Raw genomic sequence first — 24567 nt, 5'->3', positions numbered from 1 at the left:
AAAGAAAAAAAATTTTCATGGTAATGCAGTGACAGCAAGGTGTCAAAAGAAGCAATGAAGACATGCCCAGGCTTTCAAAAACAGTTCTGGGCATAACTTAAAGATAGTTTTAAAATGCTAAGAAAAGTGCAGTTGATGTTTTATCAGGCTCAAGTGTACAAAAATTGGTTCAAACGTCTTCTGCTTTTCCAGACATGAAAAGTACCAACAGTAAGAGCAGTGAAGAGGCACTGACCAGGGGTTTTAGGGAGCAGGCACCCCTCCTGCCAAAGCAAACAGATGACTACAGAAAAAACTGCTGCACCAGATGGGAACTGGTGAAGATTTTTAGGGCACAACAACTGGGATGAAAATGAATAGGGAATGACTTTTCACTCTGTTCACTAAAAGCAAAACAAGAAGGAATAATATTAAATTAATTAAAGTCACATGGCAGTTCTTCATACAATGTGCAGGATATTGTGAAATTTGTAACTTTTCCTGCTTCAAGAAATGCCGGAATAAATTCCTAAGCAAAAAATCCCTCGGGGGGTATTAAATACACAGATACCATGTCTGGTCCTGACTTGCAAAGTGCTGTAAACTGTTGGGCTATATGAGAGAAATACCATCCCATGGTTGCCTCATTCCAGGCAATTGCTTTCAGCAGCTGATAGAGAAAGGTCCCATGAAAGACAAGGACAAGAGTTTTATTCATTTGTGGCCACAGATTTAAACAGCCATTTCCCAGATATAGGGGAGACACATTGCTGTATCCTCCTAACAGGCATTACAGCTATGTTGCTGCTTACATACTCCAGTTGCTGGGATGCAGACAGGAATTTCTCAGGTGGACAATTGCTAAGATAGCATAGATGAGGGCTGAATTCCTTCTAATGTACAGTCAGGAGTTTGCCAGTTAAAGAGCAGCTACACTTTTGCAAACCAAAGACAGCAGGGTGGCACAATTTTCATGGGAGGGAGAAACACTATAGGTAAAGCCGGGACAGAGATGTGAAATACTATATGCAAAGCTGGAACTATTAAACAAACTGCTGAAATGGATTTTTTAAAAATTGTTTTGGTGTTTTTTAACACATCTGTTTGAATAAGGGATGCTACATGCAAAGCAAGTAGTCAACAAGGCTTCAAAAGCTCAGACTGAGTCAAAAAAAGGAAAATAGTTTCCTTATAATAAAGTAAGAATACTTAAAATTGAAAACCTAATAGCACATATGGAACAACCTAATGCCATTTGTAGAATTAGGAAGATTCAGGAGAGAGATCACTGTAAAGTGATTCACTCAAGGGGATACTGCGAATCAGTGCTAGAACAACAATTCTTTTTTAATTACAGTTTCTTATTAAGCCTGTATTAACTTGCTGAAGGTCAGAGGTTGACTTAATTTTTAGCAAAATTATTTGCTAAGAAGTTTCCAGTATCTCATCATGTAACCTATAGCTACAGATAGGCTCTGCATCACTATTCCAGGGGGAAATACTTTTGATGGCAGGAACTGCTGTATGAACATTTCATTCTGCTTCGGGAAAGATAGGCAATTCACAGGAGATGCAAAATGCTATTTTCTAAAAGTATATCAAGCCTTGAAGTTATTATGAAGAACATCTAGGGAGAACTGAATAGACTGACAGAAGTTCAGAAAACACTTCACTAGGGACCAAGTCCTCCCATCCAGCCCACAGGGCACATCTCCAGTAACTGTCAGAAATAAAGGTTTCACCAGCTGTTGACCACAAAGGTTTCCTCTTACATGCTTCTGTAACAAGCCCCCAGTGCAGATTTCACTTCAAGCAAACAAGATTTTTCTAATAAGCCATCTGATCAAAATAATTTACTTGGTTTAAGGGAGTTTTGCCAAGAAAAGAAAGACAGCTGAAAGTAAAAACTTTATTTCTTAGGTAATGGAAGTACAGGGTTTTCTCCAGAAAAAAAACCCTGAAACAAACCATCACACAAACAATAAAACCTGATTTTCTAATCAATTCCTTATATAGACAGTACCTAGGTGTTACACTGTAACACAAGTACACATCACAGCTTTCAAGACCGGCAGGCTTTCTTTCTTTTTTTATGACAGATGTATAAAACAAAATTCTGATCCTCCCGAGCCTTTGTATTATTGTTGTTTTGGTATTCCAAGCTTTGAAGTGGAAAATCTATTAATAAAAAAATGTATTAACATCACCCTTTCTAGTTACTAAGGTGTCTGAGAGTTACCATCAGAACTGCAGAATTCTTAGCTTTTAGGCTTCCTGTTGAAAAATTTATTCCCTTCTGATTGAATAATGTAGTATGGCTGCACAAAGGCTTCCATGATCATGGCATTTGGCTGCATTACCAGTCTTCCTGAGAAGTTGTTGTGTTTGACCAGTAGAGATCTGGGCGCCTTTCTCCCGCTGCAGTGCCTTGTGAATACTAACGAGAGGAGAAAACAGAACACAAGCTCCAGGGCTATTTCTGTGCTTCAGAATCTGCAGGAACACCCAACATTTCTCTTAATAAGATTTAGTCTGAAGGTACTACTGAATGCTTCATAATTCATGTCTCTGAATATATGAGTTATCCTCATCACTCCTCTGGATTTTTTTCTAAGATGGATATAATTAGTAAAAGTAATTTTTGATAATGTGACTGAAAAAAGCATGAAGGAGAGCAGCATAGTCGACTGTGAACCTGTGTCCTCCAGTGGAAGCAATAGGAGCCAAAACTGCTCCTTAACCAATCTCTTTTCAGTGATCTGACATGGATGAATTTAAGCTTCATAAATAGACTTGGGGGTCTGCATTAATTAAGTGTTCCTATGTTAGAAAGGAACAGAGGTTTGATTTTAAAAAGCCCATTAAGTCAGCAGAGATTCTTTAGTCTAGTTTAGTGAGCTCTGAGTCAAATACTACAAATATTAGCCAAATGACAATCAAGGCTTGCAGATAAGAGCTCTTATTTATTCAAGTCTCTCCATATTAATTAAGAAGATACAAGCACAGGCAATATGGGAAGAACCAACAGGTTCAGATTCCCACTGGCAATAGCAGGAAGAATCCACATGTCTTGTATAATAGAGTAAGGAAGGTAAGAACAAAACTCCAGTCCCCACAAAAAAACCCATCACAATTTGTCTTGAGCTGTTCTATAGAGGAAGCCCTTCCTGACACCAAATCTGACCATTTGTTTGTTTCTTTTATGATGACATCTGGAGGCATCAAGCAAGTATCAAGAATTTAGTGTAAAATGTACCATAAATACACAGAAACAAAGCATCCCACAAGTCTAGGAAAATACACATTTATATTTGGAAAAATATATGGTTCACTGAAATATCCCTGCAACACATCTTAGGCAGGTTTCCATACCTCAGAGATAAAGATGCCCAATTCAAATATTAACCACCAGTCTCAAAACAGAAGTACTGATATAGGGAGGTTTTTAAGTTTTGAGTATGTTTCAAGTTCTGTAATTAAAAAGAAATCTAGACTTCCAGCTTAACTTGAAAGTGTGACTGAATGTATGCAAGACTGAAAGAAGTCCGTGCCAATGTCTGTCATGGCAATCATTTTGTGCTGTTGGTTGCAAACCAGTGGTGTTAAGCTGCCTTGATAAAGCAAATATCCTAGTGGCAAATTGCTTTAAACTCCCTCAGCAAGACAGTTCAGTTACTGTGATTTATTTTAATTTAGGTTTGTGCAGCATGTAATTTTCTAGAAGTGTGCCTAATAGACCATTAGAGTTTTCCCACATAGCTGTGGTGCTTCAGCACCTTCATCCTTCAAATGTCTTCGTTATTTTCAGTCTTCTTTCAGGAAATTTGTCTCTTGCACTGGGAGATATGTGACATATGGGCCACATGATACCTTTGAGGATTATGCCATTTTTAAATAATAGATTTTGGAGTGTCACTGCCAAGTGAGAGAACCAAGGCAGGTATTAGCAGGAGGTTGACACATACTGCCATACATGGAACATACAAAAAAATTTCTTTACCTAATTTGTTTCTCATTTGTTCCTTTGTAGTAGATCCATCAATTATTTTCAGGTGACTTTTTTTTTTTGTAAATTCCACACATTCATAGAGCTGGAGTTATCATTTTCACAGCAAGGAAGAGATGCTTGCCTGTTCTGGATCACTTCCTTTCCTAGTAGTTTTATTTACAGTTGATTACTTCCCTAAGATGAAGGAATGGTCCTTACTGACTTTAAAATTGCCATCTGCCAGCATGATTGTAAGCTCATCATGCAAAAACTCACAGAAAATGAATTAGCAGGTACAGCAAAATCCCTGGAAATCATTCATCACTATGGTAGACCTGATGTAGGATATATTTAAGCTTTAATGAATATGGACCAAGAAGAGCACAATAAATTGGAAAATTCAGAATCACAAGGCTGCTATTAGGAATGTGAGAAATAAGATGTTGCAGCATGGGAACATTTATCTGCAAGCTCCCACAAACCAAATGCACATCAGATAAATCCTGTACTCTATAGACATATATACTTAATAAAACTACCCACAGAGCACAGACAACAAATCCAGTTTTTACTTCCCCCTCCCAGGTCTCACTGCATTCAGACTACTGCAAAGCCAGCAGGGTTTAACTCGAGATGGCAGCCCTGGGTACTTTCCCTGCAGTCAATTCACTTCTCTCAGAGGAGGAGGATGTCAGAGGCAGAGAGAACAGGATGCCAATTTAAGTGACCACGGAGGTGCTGTTGCTGTTTGTTAAGCCTCTCTGATGGAGGACTAGATTTGTTCTGGCACTGAGTTTCAGAAGACTCTAAAGGGCAGACAATAATCGAAACCACAGACTGTCAAAGTCTTGTTAGGCTTTTCTCAGCAGTCCTGGAACATGTATGACTCACTAGCAAACAGCACATACCCTTCAGTGAATCTTCAGCCCAGTCCAGGGAATGCATGTTGGGTGCATAGTTCTTTCCAAGGGTTCAGGACTTTTATCTCTCTACTCTTTGTGCAAATGAACAGGTCTCTTCATTTGCAAAATACATTAAAAGTGCTATTTTCCGAAAAGTTACCAATTACACAACATAATGTAATAGTGATGACTATTATGTGTAATAAGGGATTCCAATATTGTTTGTATCAAACTGAAGATCTCCAAAATCAGTTTGTTCAACTGAGCCACTGATGCTGGGGTGACAAAATACATTGTGACACTGAGCATCTTTCTCTCATGCCTGTGGCTGTCATCTAATTCTGCACTTAAACAATGAATTGGCTAAAACATCCCTAACACTAAAAGGAGAAAAGAAATTTGGCAGTGGGAAACAATATTAAATGTGGAAAATTCACTTCTATTTGTTCTTAGTGCTGTGCTTTTAACACTGTGGTCAGATATGTAAAAGAAAACCCTGAGAATTTGCCACGAAAAACAAAACCAGAAGAACTCTGAAATATAATACTCCATTTTACATACTGCAAAATATAAACTTGGTTACAGCTTGAGAGCATTAAAAACTCCTCAAACCTTAAATATTTTATTTGCTATTAAATTCCTGGAAACAACTAAGAGTACATAAAAATGATGCTAGCATCTACTTAATTCTAATTGAAAACATAAGTCTTTGTTTCTTATTGACTCAAGACAGCAGTGCTGCCAAGAGACATTTCATTAGACAATACAGTCTTATCATTTTATAAAAAAACTCCAACAGATTATTTTAATTGCTTCACACAATACTAAGAGAGGAATGACACTTGCAAACAAAAGTCAGACTCAAATGATACTTATATTTTTCTGAGAGGTTTTTGGGGGTAGGAAAAAGACTGCTAATTTACATTTTCATTTTCTAACCATTCTGAAATTGCTGATTGTCAGAAACTGTAACATCAACATAAAGCTGCATATAGGTCTTTTGCCAGCTACTCATCAGACTTTTCTTCACAAGCCACCTCAATACCCAGGCTTCCAAAGTTTTCTTTTCTTACTCTGAAGAGGGTTTCTCAGTTTTCACCTGCCTCCTTTCCTCACAAACGTCTTTGTTGATATTATGGTTAAAAATACCTGCTAATCCTGCAAGACAGTTCTCCTGAAAGTATGTGCTCTCTTGCTTCCCAGAGGCATATCATGCTTTCTATGTTACCAACTGAGCAAAAAAACTTAAAAGCATGAGTTTTGAAATAACAGCACTTGGACTGCCAGGCCTCATTAAATCCAAGATCTATTACAGGGCAAAATGATGCTTATATTCACATTTACTTCTCCATAAAATATACATGTCAGAACCCATTCAATGTATTCTTGAAGAGTTCTAACATACAGGCTTATAACTCTAAGAGTGATCTAAATTACTAAGAACAAAATAAAGACGACACAGTATGGGCAATTTGCTGATTTTTAGAAAATATTTGGTAGTCACTGAATGGGAGCAAATGCCTCAGCATTAGCATCAGATACTCATACATTAGAATATTTAGGTAATACACAATTCAAATATACACAGTTGTTTTGCTGGTTGAATGTATAATAATCAAATATAGGATCCATATTAAAAGCTGTATTTTAAATAAAATTCCCTTTACAAGGACAGTACTAACAAAAAGAAGTGCTGAAAACCCCTATTCAGGGAAGGTTTAATTTCCATACATTGCTAATAAATCAATATTCAACATCCAGGATTCTCAAGAATCAAAAGTAACTCAGAAGTAGCCTATGGTTACACAAGTTTAGATAGCTTCTAAAGAAGGAATTTAAGAAGTACTGGATAACTTCAGATAAAGTACCATCTGAAAATTGAGAGCTATATTTAAAGTTAGTTAATTCAATCTAAATCACTATGCTAAATTGGTTACACAAACACCTTGCAGAAACAAAAACCAAAAGTTAATTATTTTTATTTTTTTTAAAAGGGTGCATAACATTAACTGCATTTGAATCAAGATAAAGAGCTTTTTGGAGGAAAAGTCTGCTTCTAACTACACTTCCACAAAAATGAGATTCAACACTATTTCAATACAGAAGAGTAGCTCCCTATTATGTGCTTAAAGGAGATTCCATTTCTCTCTCCTGGGCTGAAAGAGTTGCAGTTCTGTTCGTCCCCAGTTTGCTGCCCTCTACCATTCTCTTCCCCAGTCACATTTTGGCTTCCTGCACATTTTCCCTCCGAGGTCAGCTGAATACATTTGCCTTCATCAGCAGCATTTCCTATTTCCCCCTATCTTTAATTCAAGTTCCTTCTTTGCAGATACTTCTACTTTCCTGCCTTTTGAGCTTACTTTACTCCCCAAATTCCACCTGAGATACACATACCTGGTGTTCCTTCCCATCCTCTTTTTCTTTAAGTATTGGCAAGTCTCAAATGTTTTGGAATAACAGATTTGTATATGCATAATTTCCTCTAAAATAAAATTTCTTTTGCATATGCTACAGGCATTTATCCCATGGAAAGTACTAAAAGAAGATCTCGATTTTTAGAGTCAGCAAACTTAGGAGTATCTCTGTGATAATTTCCCCCCAAACTAATTCTTACAGGTGAAGTTTTCAAAAATAAAAAAGACTTCCTACTAAGGTCTACTACAAAAAAAGGTCTGCATAAGATTAACAGAGGAACTCAGACATTTAGAGAACAGATTTTCTATTTTCTTTTTTCTTTCTTATTTCTATTTAATTTTCTATTGTAAACAACAAAATTGTACACTTTGTTATGCACTTCCAGAAGTGCATAACACAAATCATGTTCTATTTACTAATTTAGATTAAGTAAGTAAAGACAAGTCTACTGAATTAGAGAAAAAAATTAGAAAGCATGCAAAAGTAAAGGTAACCTTACCTTTTCATCATCATCAGAAAAAGGGGCACCTCCTGGAGTCTTATTTATTGCTTGGGCAACACCAATAATCTCTCCATCACTGTTTCTTATGGGCATGCACAAGAGTGACTTTGTCTTGTATCCAGTCAGTTTGTCAATCTCATCATTAAAGCGTCGATCCTTCAAAAGGAAATAAGGGAACATTAACATACATTTCATATATCTAAGCTTTCTTCAGACAGCTGAAGTCATTTATCAATGTCTGATATGGTATTTTTCAGTAGCATTAGGCTGTTGCTTCTCTGTTATCAGCCCATTATCAGACTGATATCTGCCATTAGTAATGTGATCATACACACACACTTCTGCTAGGCCCTGCTGCCATTTCACACCCATATTCTGTAGATGCTCACAATGTCTCTCTCAAGTAAATGGAAACTCATTTATGCCCCATTTCTGTCTGTTCAAGTATGACTGGTTATGTGGACTGGATCCAGTACAAACATATACTCAAAGAAATGCAGTCAAAACCTCAGCTCTTTCTGGAAAACTAAGTACAGGAATGTCCCTGTTCAAAAAAGGCACTGTGCAGCAATCCATTCTCTGGAACAGTAAAGCCCAAATTGCAGATCATAAAGTAACTCAAAGGAGGATGAAAACTTAAGAGGTAGTGCTGACATGACTTTTGTTCATCTTCGTGGAGCATAGTCTTCAACAGCTCTTCTATCAGCCAGAGAGGAAATTACTGCTTTTCACTGGCAGCAGCTCTGTACCTCTGTTCACCCTTCCTAAGGGTGAAGTTAGCATTGTGCTGCAGGCAATAGTTAAACCAGCTCAGATTCTCCTAACATAAGGAAACTAAGCCGTTGAACAAAATTAGGCACAACTTTTTGTTTTCAGAAGTTTAATCAATATTGGCTGTGAAATAATGCCTATATTTGACTCGTCATGAAAGCAATCCACACCGTCCTTATTTTGATTGTGATGAGCAATTCAGTAATTTTTTTACTGATACTAAAAACTGACAATTTTTTTCCTTCACAAATTTTTATCTATTTCTATTTCCTTGTTGTAAATTCCAGATACTATAGAAATAGTGTCTTCTCTTCACTTTGAGACATGATATAGAAATGCTTTATTTTTACCCATTATAAAATTAACATATACATTTGGCTACTTTATTACTTATTGCACATTTTCCAACATCTCAATCTGAAGGAACTAATACCAAATGTACCCAACAAGTTCTTTGGGAGAGCCAGAACTCCCATGATGAATGTTTTTTAATAACAGCATCAAGGGTGCAGATCTGCCTGATCTTGTGATCTTTCCAAATGCTTCTAAACACTTTTATATCAACTTCAGTAGAAGCTGAACTGTTCTGCATCATAGAGAATCCTGCCTAGAAAGATACAGTTCTTCTAAAACAGAAAAAAAGGAAAATGCAGTGCAATTATCACACAGTAGGCTTCACTAATGAATAAATTAAATATTCCTTCCAGTACTTCCTGGTAATGTCTGAACTACTATTTGGAATTAGCTGCTGTTGCTGAAATATTGATAAGATATTTTGTGCGACTGAAGACACAATCCCTGCTCTACTAATTTTGTACCAAGCAAATCAGAGTACATGGGGAGAACACTGAAACAACAACAGTGTGCCTTGAGTAGCAGTACTGTTGTTGATTGACGGACACCTAGTGGGCCTTACAAAAAAGCAAACCTTCAAGAGGCAGTTTAGCTGAAAAAACCAAACCAGCTGTTGGTCACCCCAGAAGTGAGTTGAGATTTTCTCATCTGAATACACTCCATGCATGTGTTGTATGCAGTCACTGCCTTTTCAGCAGGCCTCAAGATTAACATGAGAAGTGCTGTTTGATCAGCAGGGTGTGGTGGCACACAGGACAGGGGCTGGTGAACATGTCTGAATGAGTCACACACTGTACAGCTGGCAGGGTTAGCAACAGATGTAATGACCAGCTATGGAGCCACTGTTCCTTCATGGATGCTGTGGAGTAGCAGAGACACAAGCGGGATTAGCAGCCTGAAAAGTGTTGGTATGCTCTTTAATGTACAGCTCATTCCTGCTGCTTTGCTTCTCTTTTCAGATCATGGCAGATCATGGAAGTTTTCTGTTTGTCTCTCTCCCTGGAGCCTGCACACCATGAGGAAGCAGGATATCAGATTATATCCTCTGATGCCAGAGAACTGGATGACCTTTAGCAGAAGGGTATTGCGTCTTGGAGCTGAAACTAAAGGTACAGCAGTCGAAGAAAGCTAATGTGCTTAATTGGAAAAATGAGGCACTATTTACAAAAAACTCAATAACTTGGTAAAAGCTGAGAATCATCAAGATGTGAAGTGAACCTACCCCTACTCTTTTGTGGAAAAGCATGCCAGAATTTCATTTGGGTGGCATTTGAATAAGTGATGAGGTGAGACATAAAAGTGAACAAAATAAAATGCTGTTCCTGGCAGCATTGTTATTGTTGAACCATGCAATATGCACAGAAAGCAGTGACTGGATGACCTGCATTACGTTCCAAACCACTTATCCCCACACTCTCTTCTTTCATCAGTTATTGTCATAATAGGACATACAGTATTTTTATGCAAGAACACTCATGGATTAAAGTCTTCCACTAACTGTTTAAAGAATTACTAAATACTGCTTTGGTTCTATATAATGAGTTTTCTACACAGAGATATTAAAAATGTGAAGGCTGAGGCATTTTTAAGTGGAATTTCACATCTGCCATCAAGGAAAAGTTACTCTGTAAGACAAACCCTATCCTGGCTTTAAGGATATTTATTGATTGTCAGTGTTGCCCTGTGAAAGGTGAATGAAGTAAAGACACAGAAGAGAGCAAGTTTGATCCATCCATCCAAGTGCTGGTAATCCAGTTACCTGCTCAGGAACAATGTAGTCCTGGGTTTTTGGATATATTTGAAGATTGCCAGTGAATGAGAACAGATAAATAACTTCATGGTTTTATTCTGTAGAAGACCAGATTAAGGTACAGAGAGGTTTATTTTTCCATTAGGGTTCTACAATTATATATTATCAGAATCTCAACTTTCAGCTAAAGTTTTGTCTTCTGAGCAGTTTCACCAACTGCCTTTTGGTGTTTATTTTCAGTTAAAGTTGGTAGCTCATACACTGTTAGCAAACATACAAGTTTCACTGTGTTTTTCTGGTTTTTTCAACATAGGATAACTCTTTGAACTTGAAAACGTGTCTTTACAACCTTATCAAAACTAGTCAATTTTGTGTGAGCATTATTACCATGATTTAGAACAAAAGAAAAAAGTATAACCATAACCCAAGTTAGCTAAGAATCAAATATTATAATGGAGGATGAAACCTGCTTGATAACATTTCCAGGAATTAAGTCTTCATGACAAAGCCACTTCCTCTTTCTTCAGTATCTAAGGAAAAGTGTTTAATCTAGTGAAACGCACCAAGTGCCTCAGCCAAAGCTGACAGCTAAAAGAGAAGGATATTTTTGATTTTATTATTTGAAAACACCTTTCAAATATTTTCATGACAGAAGAGAACACTACAAAAAATACTCTATTAACAGGCCTGGCCCATTCTATTTTACCATTTACAGCACCATTTTTTTGCTTTGTTTTTTTTTTTTTTTTTTTTAGAAAGGGCTCTATTAGAAAAAATAACCAGACAAACTTGCATCAAAATTTCCTGGATTATACTGTATTTAAATTCCTGATTAAGTTGCATCAAAAATAAGTAATACAAGTATTATGACAGCATTGTTAACACCTGAGTATTACTGGAGTACCAAACTGCATGGGATAGACAAGTTTGAGTGAATTTATAGAAAGCCATCCTCCAAGAGCCTTTACAAAAATAAAGAAACTGAAGTTGGAAGATTTCATAACTTGATTCGCTTTCCTAATCACACTTCCTGTAAATGTAATACATAAGCTTTTATAGAAAGAAAAAAGAGCAAGAAAGCTAAAAGAGCAATCTAAAAGACAGCAAGTTCTCTAGATTCAAAGCATGACATTAAAAAAAGCTTAATACAAATAACAAAAATTAGGGCACGCAGTCTGTTCTAGATACACTTTTCTAAAAAATCACATATGGTGCAAATTACATTGTGCATAAACAGGAAACAAAACTGAAGCAAAAAACCACTAAAGGAGATAAGGGGAAACCTTGTAGACAAGAAACTCACACACAAAACACAAGTAATAAAGCAATCTCTGACAAGACTGCCATGTCAGGACTGCTGAAGGTATTCCTGTCATCTGCCCCAAAATCCCTAAATCCCCAGAGACAAAGGCAGCAGAACAAACTAGTACCAGGCAGCAGCATTGCAAACCTAATTCTCCCAAGTAAATAAGCACAGTCCATTTATATTGTGACTATTTATACAGTGACAGCAATATTTCTTATAGCAAAAAAATTATTGCAACAGATAGGACGCATGAAACAGCTCAGCCAACTCCTATTTCTTTACTCCCAAAACAATTTTTATAAAAGGAGAGAACATTGATTTAAAAAAAAATAAGTTCCAGATTTAAAACTAAGACCATTTATAGTGTGAATTTCTACAGTAGCTTACTTGGTAAAAAAGGAAAAGGTGTTGATTTGCAACAATGCAATAGTAAAACTTTTTTTGGTGTTTTTTTCCCCACATATGTCAGGACTTTGGGGCTTTTTTTAGTTTGATTGGTGGGAGTGTCTCATGACTTATGAGCCCTCTTTCTGAGCACTGTTTCAGTTATTAGTTTGACAATGGGCATTAGTAACAATGCACGTTTGTCTAATTATGACTTGCACAAAATTAATGTGAAAAAAATCAAATAGTCTTAAACAGGAAGAAAAGACTTTATAAGCAAGTCTGCAAATACGAGTGCCTAGCTAATAAGTATAATTACAACTCATGCTTCATAGTCTGAACTGATCAACAGTAGGGGTCAGAAAATATTCCTCTGTAGGACATTAGCTACATCCATCACATAGGGATTTTGTTTTCTTCCTTCAAAACAAACTCCAGAGACATCACCAACAGCATGACAGTGAGTCAAGCTGTGGCCCTACGTACAGCAGATTCTATGCACTTCCAGTCTGATTGTATCAGTCTTAAATAAATTGTTTACAAAGAAAAATATTTTTCCTCTAATTTTCAATATTTAGAGATGACATCTGTGGTGGTTCTCTCTCCTCTCCTGTACCAGCCCTGACTGATGCCCCACTGGGCACCAACTATAACCATGCCTATGTTCCCATCTTATTCCACCATTTCTTTGGGACAGGGCTTTGTGCTGACCTCCTAAATATTAATGATTCTTTATACAAGACATGTACACACACGTGGCTTTAGAAAGCTAATACTCCTCTGTGCAAGGAAACCAACAAGAGTCCTGTGTGTTTCAAGAGAAATCTGTGTATGGGTTTAAACCTAGCACCTGCTGGAGATTACTCAGGTGGGCAACACAGTTTCAAGTGTTACAGCTGCAGTCTTACTGTGACAAAGCAGCACTCATTTTGAAATGCACACTCTAGAGACATGAAGCTCAAACTGCACAGAGTTGCTGTTGCCCTGTTAGCACATAGCTACTGAGCCATTACTTTCATTTATTTTTCATCGTTTTCCAATAGGGCTATTTTAGAAAAGTAAAACAAATTAACTTGCATAACAATGCATGTATACTTTTTAAATTTGTTATTCTGTAGAAAAGCTATACAATAGCATATAACTGTAAATAACCAAAATGAAATATCCATTTGTTTTGAAAAATTGAAAGCCAATCAAGCAGAACATACCAAAATTATTTACCACACAAAACTACAGCTTTACTCAGTCTTGTGCTTGTAACAGGAGCTCAGCTAAAATCTGAAGGGCCAAATCCTGCAGTTTTTGACTCATTCAGGTCACTGACCTGCTTTCATCAAATATATCTACTATTTTCTCATGAGGAACTATAGGCTACAGAATGTCACCAATTTCACATCTGTTCTACAAAGACATTCTAGAATGTCTGAGGCAAAAAAAAAAAAAAATTGAGAACATCTGTATTCTTCAGACAGATGGATCGGCTGAGCAATAAACCAGTTAATGTCTATCAGCTTACCAAAAGGAAAACCACCCCAGCTCTCCAAAAATTTTTCCTGCCAAAGCTCTGCAGGGCCAGCAGCCCAGGGACCTGTTGCAGGAAGGAGAGCTGGGGACTAGTGCAGACACTTGTGACAAAGAAGCCCAACTGGGGCACCCTGAGCACAGCCACTGCTGGGCCACCTACTGCTCATCCCAAATACCTCAGCATCAGATGCACGGCGAGCACACCTGGGGCAGCAAGCAGCTGGTGAGGATCCACAGAGTAATGACAGCAACCCTGGGGGCCAGGCCACTGCCTGCCTGGTGGGGGAGGCAGCCTCACCTGCTCACACAACTGTGGAGGGAAGGTGTGACTCCCCACCATGCCTGAGGGCTGCCACCAGCAGTGTACACTGCACTGCACAGCCCTGTCTGTCCTGGGGATCCACAGCAGCAGCAGCACAGGGACATGAAACAACTGAGCCTTTGCTGTTTTGTGTCCCTGGAGCCAGGAGCTCCCTCAGCCAGGAGCTCCTGCCCCTGGTGGGCATCTGCAGAGAGCTGTGGTGATGTGACCTGGGAAGGTCTTAGGATGTTGAATGCATCAGTCAGAAACTGCTCCTGGAGAAGACTTATGGAGTGAGGGAGGTGACAGGAGGTGAGAGACATCCTCAGCTGCTGCCCTGAGGGCGCTCTGCCTTTCCTTCCTAGGACCTGCCTCCTGTAGAAAGATCTCTCTCCCAGGCCAGCACCGCTGTGACATGAAGGATGAAGGTCATGTTCACAGCCAGTGGGCTGCAGACATAGGGATGATTTCAACACCCCCTCACCAATTTATGGACTTGTACTTAGAATTTCAAGTTTTCCTAAATTTTGCATGATGGGCTGGAGTGTCTTTTTATGCAAAGCACATCAGAACATCTTAGTCTTTACTGCTGCAGTTATTTCCTGCATTCCCCATGGCGCTTCCTAATCCTATTTAATGTACAGCACAGAAAACCTGATTTTTAATTTTTTCTATATTACATGGAAACTTTAAACACCACTGTGTATTCTGCTTGCCAGGTCTTACAATCTTTGCTCTCTTAAGAGCAACGTCTCTCCTGTTAAGAGTCAACACTGGAATTTGTTGAGCTGTTGGTGCCACTGTCTGATGCTACTGAGTAGAAGGAAGTGCTTCCCACTTGCAGAGCTGAACCTCCCAGCCCTGGGGTTTTAATGCTTTAACTGCTCTTAGAAACTGAGAGAGATCTGCTGTTAATACTGCTGATGGCAAGCAGCTACCCTGTGTAAGGGAATGTGCCTCATGCCTCTTCTGACCTTCTGCACCCACAGGCAGCCCCACACAGGCCCCCCAGGCTCAAAGGTTTGCATCTCTGAGCAGCATCTCTGTGATGCTGTCCTGGCACAGCACGAGACTGAATGCTCAGAGCTCACCAGGAGGGCTTGAAAAAGACAACACCCATGCCTGTACCCAGGTACTGGAGGATTTCTAAAACCTGCAGTGAAGGGTTGTGTGTGCATTAACTATGTTACACTTGGCCTAAGCTTGAAAGAGCTAACGGGAAAGTCCTGTACAAAGAGAGCTCAATTTTACTTTCCTTGATTTCAGTTGCAGTAATGTGGTTATATTTTATTTTTGAGGAATTGAACTATATTGAAAAACAATTGGTCATATTTTACAGCACTTTCTCTAACTTACAAAACTCATGTCTTAGCGTGACTCCATTTAATATTTCTCCTCTTTGCTACATGCTTTATTAAAACATCCATCTGGTAAGCCATTTTTGTCTTTTGTCTTTTAAAGCTACTTTTAAAATTCCAAAGTTAACATAAAATGTGCAGAAACTTTATTCTGCTGACACTGGAAAATGGCAGAACACACATTTCACCACTTTCTGATATATGCTTACTATTCTAGAGGGTAATATTTTTTCCACTAGTTAGAAAGATTTGGGATGCTATTAAATTGTTTCCTAATTTTTGCACAGCTAATGGTATATCAAAAACCAAACATTACTTGCAATTTAAAATGTTTATTATTTAAATACTGCTCTAAGAGATGGAACAAAATTTAAATTATCAGTAATTTCAGCTAAACACCATGGATGTCCTATGAGAAGAATGGATGACATTAAAAAATCCACAGCTTCAAATGGGAAAAAAACCTTAAATTTGAAGACAGCTTCTAAGAACTACAGGTAATGGTCTCTGTCTGTGTATTTAAAATGGGCTTAATAGTCTTCATATGTGATGATGGAAGCTACATCTATTCTCTGTCAAAAGGAGCCTCAATAGATATTTAGGCCCCAAATTCCCTTGCCAGTTAAGATCTGATTCTTCTTCCAACGTGTGTGCTCAAGATATAGTTCATTATTCCCATATGAAAAAGGAGTCAGAAATACTTCCAAAAATTTACATATGGGAGCGTCCAAGGCCTTATTTTAGAACTTAAAGTGACTGAAAGTTTGATTTACAATTCAACTGGATTAATTTCAGGAGAAACAGTTTTAGACTGGCTTCAAAATGAAAATGAAAGAAAGTATCTAATTGCTTTCCTTTTCTCAAATTCTCTGTACTGCTAACACTTGCATATCAGATCATGCATGTTGCAGCTAAAATTATAAACTTACTTTCATCAAATGACTTTGCAATGCAATAAATAAAGCTTTTAATGCCATGAATGAAATTGTGCAACTTTTGAATCAGTTATGTGACATTCATTTAAACATTTCTATAAATTATTTGTCGAATTTTCTATTGCTGTGAGCCTCCAAAAGTTTATTCAGCCAAAGCTGAACTTCATCAATTAAACTACTGTGAGATCTTATATGGTCATTGTTTAGTATTAAAAGAAGTATTTATTATACAGTCCTCAATATGTGATACTAATTCCAAACCTTGTATCTATGTATGTTTATTGAATTAAGAAAGATTGTTCACAAGAGCAGATTTTGAAAGTCCCACTCAACAATACTAACAATCGCCTGGATTGTGGAAAAGCCCCATCTAATAATATTTTGTTTGTATTTTTTCTTCTTAGAAGAATAAATGTGTAATTGAAATAGTATGCTGCCTCTGATAAAGCCACAAGCAGTCATTTACAAATACTCCCTGAAACAATCAGGCTGGTGGGCACAGGGGACTGCCTGCATGGAACACATTACAAGACATGACAGCATTTAATTGTAATGTTGATTGCACTGAAGTACCATTAATGTCAGTCATAGCTGACAGTACAAGCAGGCAACCCAATTTGTACTCAGTGGTAGAATTCCAAATGGTATTTGATCAGGCTCTGAGAAAACAGAGATGGTTGAATAATAATAAATTTCCCAGTACAGTAAACTAACTAATTGATGATATGGAAGTATGTTTACCTATTTTAAATAAGTTTGTTAATTTAAAAAAGCAAGCAAAAGAAGTTTAAATTAATCTAGAAGTTCCTCTGACCTTGTGTAAGGCCTTTTCTTGCCAAACAGTTAGCATCAGTGTAGAAACCTTCTTCAATGGACAAAAAAATGGTGCTCTTCTGTCACCCCTTTTCTTCAGCTCCACCTGACAGAGTTTCCTGGTGGTGCTGTTTTCTATGTGACAGTTGATTAAACACTTTCATCATCAGTGGCAGAAAATAATATTATCATATTTATTAATTTTTTAAGTGCTCCATTGTGAGCAATACAATGACCTGAAATGGAACAGCTGTCACCTCTTCACGCACAGGTACCTGGGCTTCCACAGAGCTCCTTAGACCCTTCAATTAGAAATGTCTCCTTTTGATGAGGCACAATGGTAAGTGTTGCCAAGTAAGAAAAAATAAACTGCACTAACTCAGAAACATGACTGAAAGCTGGGCCCTGTTTTATTATCCAGCAAAACTTTCATTACAGTTGGAAGGTCTTAAGTTTCATTTGCACTAAAGTAAATCAAAGTAGCTCCACTGAAAGTAGGGAAGCTGCATTTGATGTAATTACAGGATGGACTTGGATTAGAACTTGCCCATCTACTGCAACTAATGTACTTAGGGCTTAAGGATACAATGAACTGTATTATTTATAATATTTAAATTGATTTTGAATAAGAGCCAGACAAAAGTATAACATAAATAGCACTGGGAATGGCAACTGGATGGATTGCTTTTCACTTTTCTCTGTGGATGAAACAGAAAATAAACTGTTCAAAGAAGCTGGACTTTTTCACAGAGAAGTGAACACAAAGTGAAGAAACACTGAAGAAAAAAATTAAAAATAAAACAATATATATCCCTAGGACTAGAAAGCAATGCCCTTTCAGTGGCATTCTCACCTCCAAAAAAAGGGTGTCTGGAGCTATCCAGAGCTTAGAAGGAGGGATCAAGTTCCTTCCTAGCCAAACTCAGATATCCTTTATCTGTTTAGCAAGTTGAGAGTATTGAGAACATACTGCTTCACCTACAGCCGCAGATATTCTGGGATTTGCGCAGTTCTACAAGTGAAAGTAACAAAATCAGATTGCAAGAAAAAGTGTATAATGCAGAAAAGGGGAAAAAAAGAAAGGAAGAAAGCCAGTTGAATTTTTTTCAAAGGTGATCCAGTACTCATTTTAGTCGAGCATTTTTACCATTCCCTTTGAAATCTGTGGGTTGGGAACCTCTGTCAGTCTGGATCTGTGAGGTGCCTAGTATTTTTCAAATACTGCTTGACAAATAAATATTCAGCCCCAAATACATATACCCTGGTTCTTCTTCTGTATTTAAAAAGCAAAAATAACCAAATCTTATTTTTTTCAAGTTTCTTCCTTGTAGTATACTGTAAAGCATCATCAGCTTTTTAATGTTTATTGTTTTTGTTATTATTTTAGATTAAAACAAGACACTGGATAATGTTTATTACTAAAATTCTTTGAGACATACATCTGCCACCTTTCTCAAGCTTACCAAGATCCTAACTGAGAAAACGTGCCACTTTGTGGTTCTTCATTTTCTCAAGAACCTTCAATTGCTGATAGTGTCTTGCACAAATAAACACTAGCAACAGACCCCCCGAAAGAGAGGTAAATTTCAAGCCAGGAAACTGAAGGCTCTGCTCTACATTGGCACATTTGGGCAAAGGCTCATCAATTTCTGCCTTGAAGCCAGAACTGCATTTTCACAATTCACACTGAAGCCTCTAAAGAAGTAAAAGGTGGGCAAAGTCTTTGCTGGAGAATAACAGGACACTGTTAGGAATGCGTTTGAGAACACGTACCATGTGGGCTGAGTGGGTATATGCAAAGGTGAAAATATATGATCTTTTAAAAGGAAAAGAGACTTTTTCAGCAGCGGAGAGCCAGGGATCACTGAGACAGAAATCTAATGACACCATCATTGGGACTGTCACGAGCATTTTTTTTAACTTTTCTTCAGGCGGTTCCAAAACGTGCTTTAGAAACACATGAAGCGCCTGTCGCTCCTGCGAAATCCGGAGCACTGCTGTGCCACTGTAGGGCCCCTTCAGCCCCATCGGCCACCCAGGCGGGGCTTCCCCTCCCGCTGTCCCCGGCGTCCCCCCGGCACTCGCCCCGCGCCCACCGCGCCATTCCCGGCCGGGCCACCCCGGGCGGGGCTGCGGGAGGGAGGAAGGGACAGCCCGGGGGGAGGCAGGGCCAGGCCACTGGGGCCTCCTCGGTCCGCGCCTCCGCCGCTGCGGCCCGGGGAGCCTGCCCGGCTCCTACCTGGTAGGCGTCGGGAATGTTGACCGTCTCGCCGTGCTCCGCCACGTAGCCGATGATGCCCTTGCCCCAGGGCACCTGCACCTCGTTGCTGTCCTCGGTGGAGCCGCAGGGCAGCAGCGGGGTGCCGGCGTGCACGTCGAAGAACTTGGACACCAGGGTCTTCTTGCCGGCGGAGGTCCCCTCCACGAGGAAGAGGGATCCCCGGTCCGCGTCCACCATGAGGCAGACGAAGATGAGGATCTTGTAGCTGAGGCTGGTGAGGTCCAGGTCATTGGAGATGTCCTTGACCAGTTCCAGGAAGAACTGTCGCTCGTTGTGCTCCTTGAGGTAGCGCTTGTAGTCCAGGGCGGTGGGGGGGTACTGGGGCAGGCTGACGCGGGACTCCAGCAGGGCGCTGAGGATGTGCGCGGTGGTGGGGGGCAAGGAGCTGGCCTTCCGCAGCAGCGCCCGCCGCCGCACGCTGCTCAGCGGCTCCTGCGCCCGGGCGTGCACATGCTCGTCGTAGGTGAGGTTGACGTGGATGGCTTTGGAGCGGGCGAAGCTCTTCCGCAGCTCCTTCTGGGACGCTCGGCGCTGCAGCCCCCCGGGGCCAGGACCGGGGCCGGGACCGCCGGGGCCGCCCGCGCTCCCCCAGCTGCCGCCGGGGCCGTCGCTGCTCCGCCGCTCCTCCGACGGGCCGCCGGCGGGGGCGGCGGGGACGGCAGGTGCTTTAGGGAGCGAGTTCTTCCTCTGCAGCCACTTCTCCACCAGCTCCGGGTGCCCCTCTAGGAAACTTTCCACCGCCGCCACGTCGAGGCCGGCATCGCCGGCGGCTGCCATGGTGCCGGCGGCGGGGGCGGCTCAGGCCGCGGGAGCTCCCGCGCTGGCCATGCCCCGCCGCCGCCACGTGCTGCTGCCGCCGCCCCGACGGCCGCCCCGGGGCAGGGGGGATGCCGGCAGCCCCGGCGGGGGGCCGCTTCTGCCCCTTGCCTGGGCTCCTCCTCCGCGGTGCGCCTTCTCCTCGCCTTCTGCTTTCCCCCGCGACCTCCTTTCCCTGCCCACCACTCTTTATTATTAGTAGCAGTAGTATTGGTATTTTTCTAGGTATTTTTTTGTGCTTCCCGGTTTTCAGCCTTTCGCCAGCTCTGACCTCGGTTCCCGGTTCTGGGCCGCTCCCGTGCTGAGTCGGGCAGGCGGTGCCGCCGCGCCTCTGGAGATGCTCCGGGAGCGCTCGGGCAAACCCCTTCTGCCAAGTGCTGTCAGTGCTGGCGGCGGCTCCTGCGTAAGCCAGCCGGCAGACCACTGAGAAGGAGGGAGGGGAGGACGCGTGAGCCGAGCGGGGGGGCAGGCGGGGAGGAGGGAGGGCTGGCGGGAGCGCTGGCAAACCCCGCTGCGGGTGGGGGGGCACTGCCGCCCGCCTGGCAGCAGCCGCCTCGGCAGGGCGGGCGGGGCGCGCAGCGTCCCCCGGCGGGAGGACCCCCGGCAGTGGGGAGCTGTGCTAGGGAGTTTCATTCAACAACATCGGGGGAAAGGGAGGGGCCTTTTGTCTGTGATGCTCGTTCGGGGAGGGGACGAACCGTGCCGCGGCTCCCGCCCGGGGTCCGCGGGAGAGGCAGCGGGACGTAATAGAAGCGCTCCCGTTTAAGAGCTCTCATTTATACCATTGTCTGAGCAGCTTTAGTACTTCAGGTGACAAGCAGAAAAACGGAGCCCTTCCAAGAATCCTGAGTGAATTCCGTTTCTTGAATCACTGAGTTGATTTGCCGATAGCCCCACCCGTGCGGAGCCCCGAGTCAGCCCGGTGCGCACGGTTCCCGCGGGGTCTGAGGGGCACGGCGGGCTCTGCTCGCCCGGAGCCGCCCAGGGCTTTGTGCCGCAAGCCGCTGCTCTCCGGGGCGGCTCGGCGGGAGCGGGCGCGCCCAGGCGCTCCTGGGTGACCGCTGGGGCATCACCGGCTGCCAGACGGAAACCGACCGTATCCACCGCCGGCAGACGGACAAGGGTTATTTTTATGCGCACGTGGAGCACTTTTCATTGCTAAATCAATGCCTACGCATAAGCGATTGAAAAAACAAGTCATGGATCTTAACACGTGAAAATGTTTTTCATGCGCTCACCAAAGACTGAATGAAGGCGGCTTCAGAAATTCATGAATGGGAGTTCGGGTGGCTGGGAAAACACACGGGCTAATCTTCAACCGAACGAGATTCCGACCTGCCGGGGACCCTGTCCCTGCAGCTGCCCCTTACGGCGCGGGGCGCGGGCAGTGCTTGCAAGGAGAGGGAGCACTTTTGGGACACGTGTCGATAGCGCAGGCTGGTGCGTGGGTGTCAGGGGGATGGAAGGGCTACGTGTGTGTCCCGGAGGACGCCGCGTCTCCCGCGGCAGCAAGGGTGACCCTCAGGGGCTCCGTGTAGATGCTTCGGCTTGAGCAGCTCGGAGGCAGCTTACGAAGCCACAGACAAAGGATTTCGGCTCCCAGTCTCGGTGCCCGCGCCCTTGCAGGCTGAGCAGCGGTTCCCTCGCCGCCGCGGGTCCCGGGCCTCTTGGCGGCAGGGCGCCGTGCCTGCCCCCCGCTCTCGGCAGGGTTTCACACAGCTCTCGGACTCTCCCCGCCGCGCAGGGATGCTGCCGCAGGAGGACGGGCTCGCTCTCTCTCCGTTGAGAAACCCCGCCGCCGCCGGCACACACCGGCAATAGGGCAGCGGGGGCGGCGCGCAGGCGCACGGGCAGCGGGGGCGGGGGGCGCAGCTCCGGCAGCAGCCCCCGGCAGCAGCCCCCGGCAGCAGCCCCGGCGCTCGGGGGACGGAGGGGGCCAGCCCGGCCCTGGGCGGTGCGCGGCGGCGGGGACAGACCGCTCCCGGCCGCCGCACCGTGCCCCGCCCGACTTGCGGAGGGCGCCCGGCTGCAGAACCCGCGGCGAGTGGGCTGCGGGGCGAGGGGGCGGAAAGCGGGGAGGTCGGAGGACACGCTCTAGGGATTCGTCCCCGAGCTGCTCGCACCTCTGAAGAAGCCGAGCTTTTCCTTGCGGGTAGCTCGGGTATGACGAGGCAGCGCATCTCGGGAGGGCAAGGCTCGGTGAGCGTTTCCCAGCGCGCTGCCGGAGCTGTGTGACGCACAGGGGTTTCGCAGGCGGCGGCGGGCGCAGCCCCTCGGGCTGTCACAGCCTGTCGGAGACCTCCGACCGCGCTGTCGGAGACCGCCCCCCCTGAGCCCCCGAGCGCCCCAGGCTGCCCCGAGCCCCCCGGGGTGCATTTGCGGTGTTGCAGCGCTGGCACAAACACTCCACTTGCACAAAGAAATCGCGTGAGCTGCTGGAGGCCAGCCCGGCGCGTACCCCCAGCTCTCAAACGAGGACCTTGGGTGCGAAATAATTATATGCATATAATTTTTACCATCTCGTTGCGGTAAGGTTTGGTTTGAACACGCACACCAGTGTTTACCACAAAATGGCTACTATGTAGCAGTTCTGTATTAAACACTTAAAGCAACTTAGTGTTTCTGTAAGCCTAGGTATAAACAAGGTCCTTCGAAGTCTTGCAACATCTTTAGTTTCTTTTGCTGGGATTCTTTGCATTGGATTTGCCTGCATCAGAAATCTGCATATTGACAATCTCTCAAATAGCAGTCAAGACTGAAGAAAGTAAAACTGCAGTTGTCTCCATTGCATGGAATACATAGGAAAAAAATTACTGTAACAGTTAACAGTAAAGAACTGTGGAACCTGAAATCCGTGTAGAGATGAAATATGACAAAGATGATCACACAGGTTTGACTGTTCTGTAACTTGCCCAGGCTTTGGACATGCTGTAAAAACCTGGATAAAACCTTCAGAAGCCTGGCCTGGTGTGCATTGATGGATGTTAGGAGAAAACTGGGGTCTCTGTTCTGTCTGCAGGGCGAGTTAAAGAAGCACAGTGTGCCCTGGGCTGCAGCCTCGTGTTGGATTGAGGTAGATTAGTTGCAGCCTTTTGTGGGAGGGCAAAAATAGGAAAATGGAATTTGTCAATGCCGTGGGATTGTGCCACCATTGTAATTTTATAGGTATGCTGCAGTGAGGTACAAGCATCTTACATCTGATGCATCTAAGGTATGATGTACTTCTTGTCAGCAGGGATGCACAATGCCAGCTCAGACAGCAGTGCAGGCTTTAGCCAGTTGCATCTGGTTTCCTTGGGTACAACACAGAGAAATGCTCTAAGATGCCCTAAAAGAATGACAAGGAGAAATGTCAGTGCATTTCTCAGGTGCAGTGTTTTTCTTTGTGGAAGGCAATGGAATATCACTCCTCAAAATGCAATTGGGAAAACCACTTGAGAAAATGTTGTCATTTGGGGAGACACTTTATTACTCTAAACACTAAACATTACTCTTGTCTGAAAGGGGGAAGCAGTCCAGTAGAATCCAGGAGGATGGGAGCATAAATGATGCATAGTATAAAAGGCACAAGGTATACTTTGTGTCACTTTAATAAGTAAAATATAAATCCTTTTTGCATCATGGAGAGTTGCAGTTCTTCATATAATTTCATATACAACTACTTACCGCTTCTAAACTACGTGAATATCTTTGCAATCCCAATATCCAGAATATCCAAATTTAATTTCATACAGTTTTTTAGGTTTTTTTTAAATGAGCATGAGATTGACATAGAGTTCCACAAGGCTGTGCTCCATTGAAGGGCATTAGAAAAAGGGTTGTCAATAGCCAGTTCCTGGAATCTCTTGACAGAAGTTGAAAAGTCATTATTGTTTCTTTCCATACCTGCTAAAACCTCTCTTTTTCAACAGAAGCCTTCTCTTGTACTGAAGACTACTGCAATGACATGCTCACATTTCTCTTCTGTCCTCCAGAGCTGACTCTTCCCATTGTCTAAAGTGAATTTAGATATCAGTTCGTTTGCTTTCTTTTCAAAACTTGTACTAACATCTGTATGATTTGTTCACTACAATTTTACTAGGAAAAAATAGTTACTATGTGCTGATGATGTATTGAAGGAAATTCCAGTATAAAGTGAATGTCACAAAACACCTCATAGAAATCAGGGGAAAAAAAAGCCACACAATT

At 42.4% G+C, this 24567-nt stretch overlaps 1 protein-coding gene across 1 annotated transcript in view; it reads right to left on the bottom strand.

Annotated features, from left to right (window-relative positions):
* Nucleotides 1–20340, bottom strand: part of PDE11A (phosphodiesterase 11A) — a 103985-nt gene extending 83645 nt beyond the window's left edge. The window contains exons 1-2 of the mRNA XM_066553272.1: nt 19522–20340; nt 7784–7942 (exon numbers count right to left, since the gene is read on the bottom strand). Of these exons, the coding sequence (XP_066409369.1) occupies nt 7784–7942; nt 19522–20340 (978 nt within the window). The remainder of the gene's footprint in view (nt 1–7783; nt 7943–19521) is intronic.
* Nucleotides 20341–24567: the final 4227 nt, after the last annotated feature.

Source organism: Molothrus aeneus, chromosome 7 (assembly GCF_037042795.1).
Source record: "Molothrus aeneus isolate 106 chromosome 7, BPBGC_Maene_1.0, whole genome shotgun sequence".
Lineage (NCBI taxonomy): Eukaryota > Metazoa > Chordata > Aves > Passeriformes > Icteridae > Molothrus > Molothrus aeneus.
This window is presented reverse-complemented; position numbering and strand designations above follow the sequence as displayed.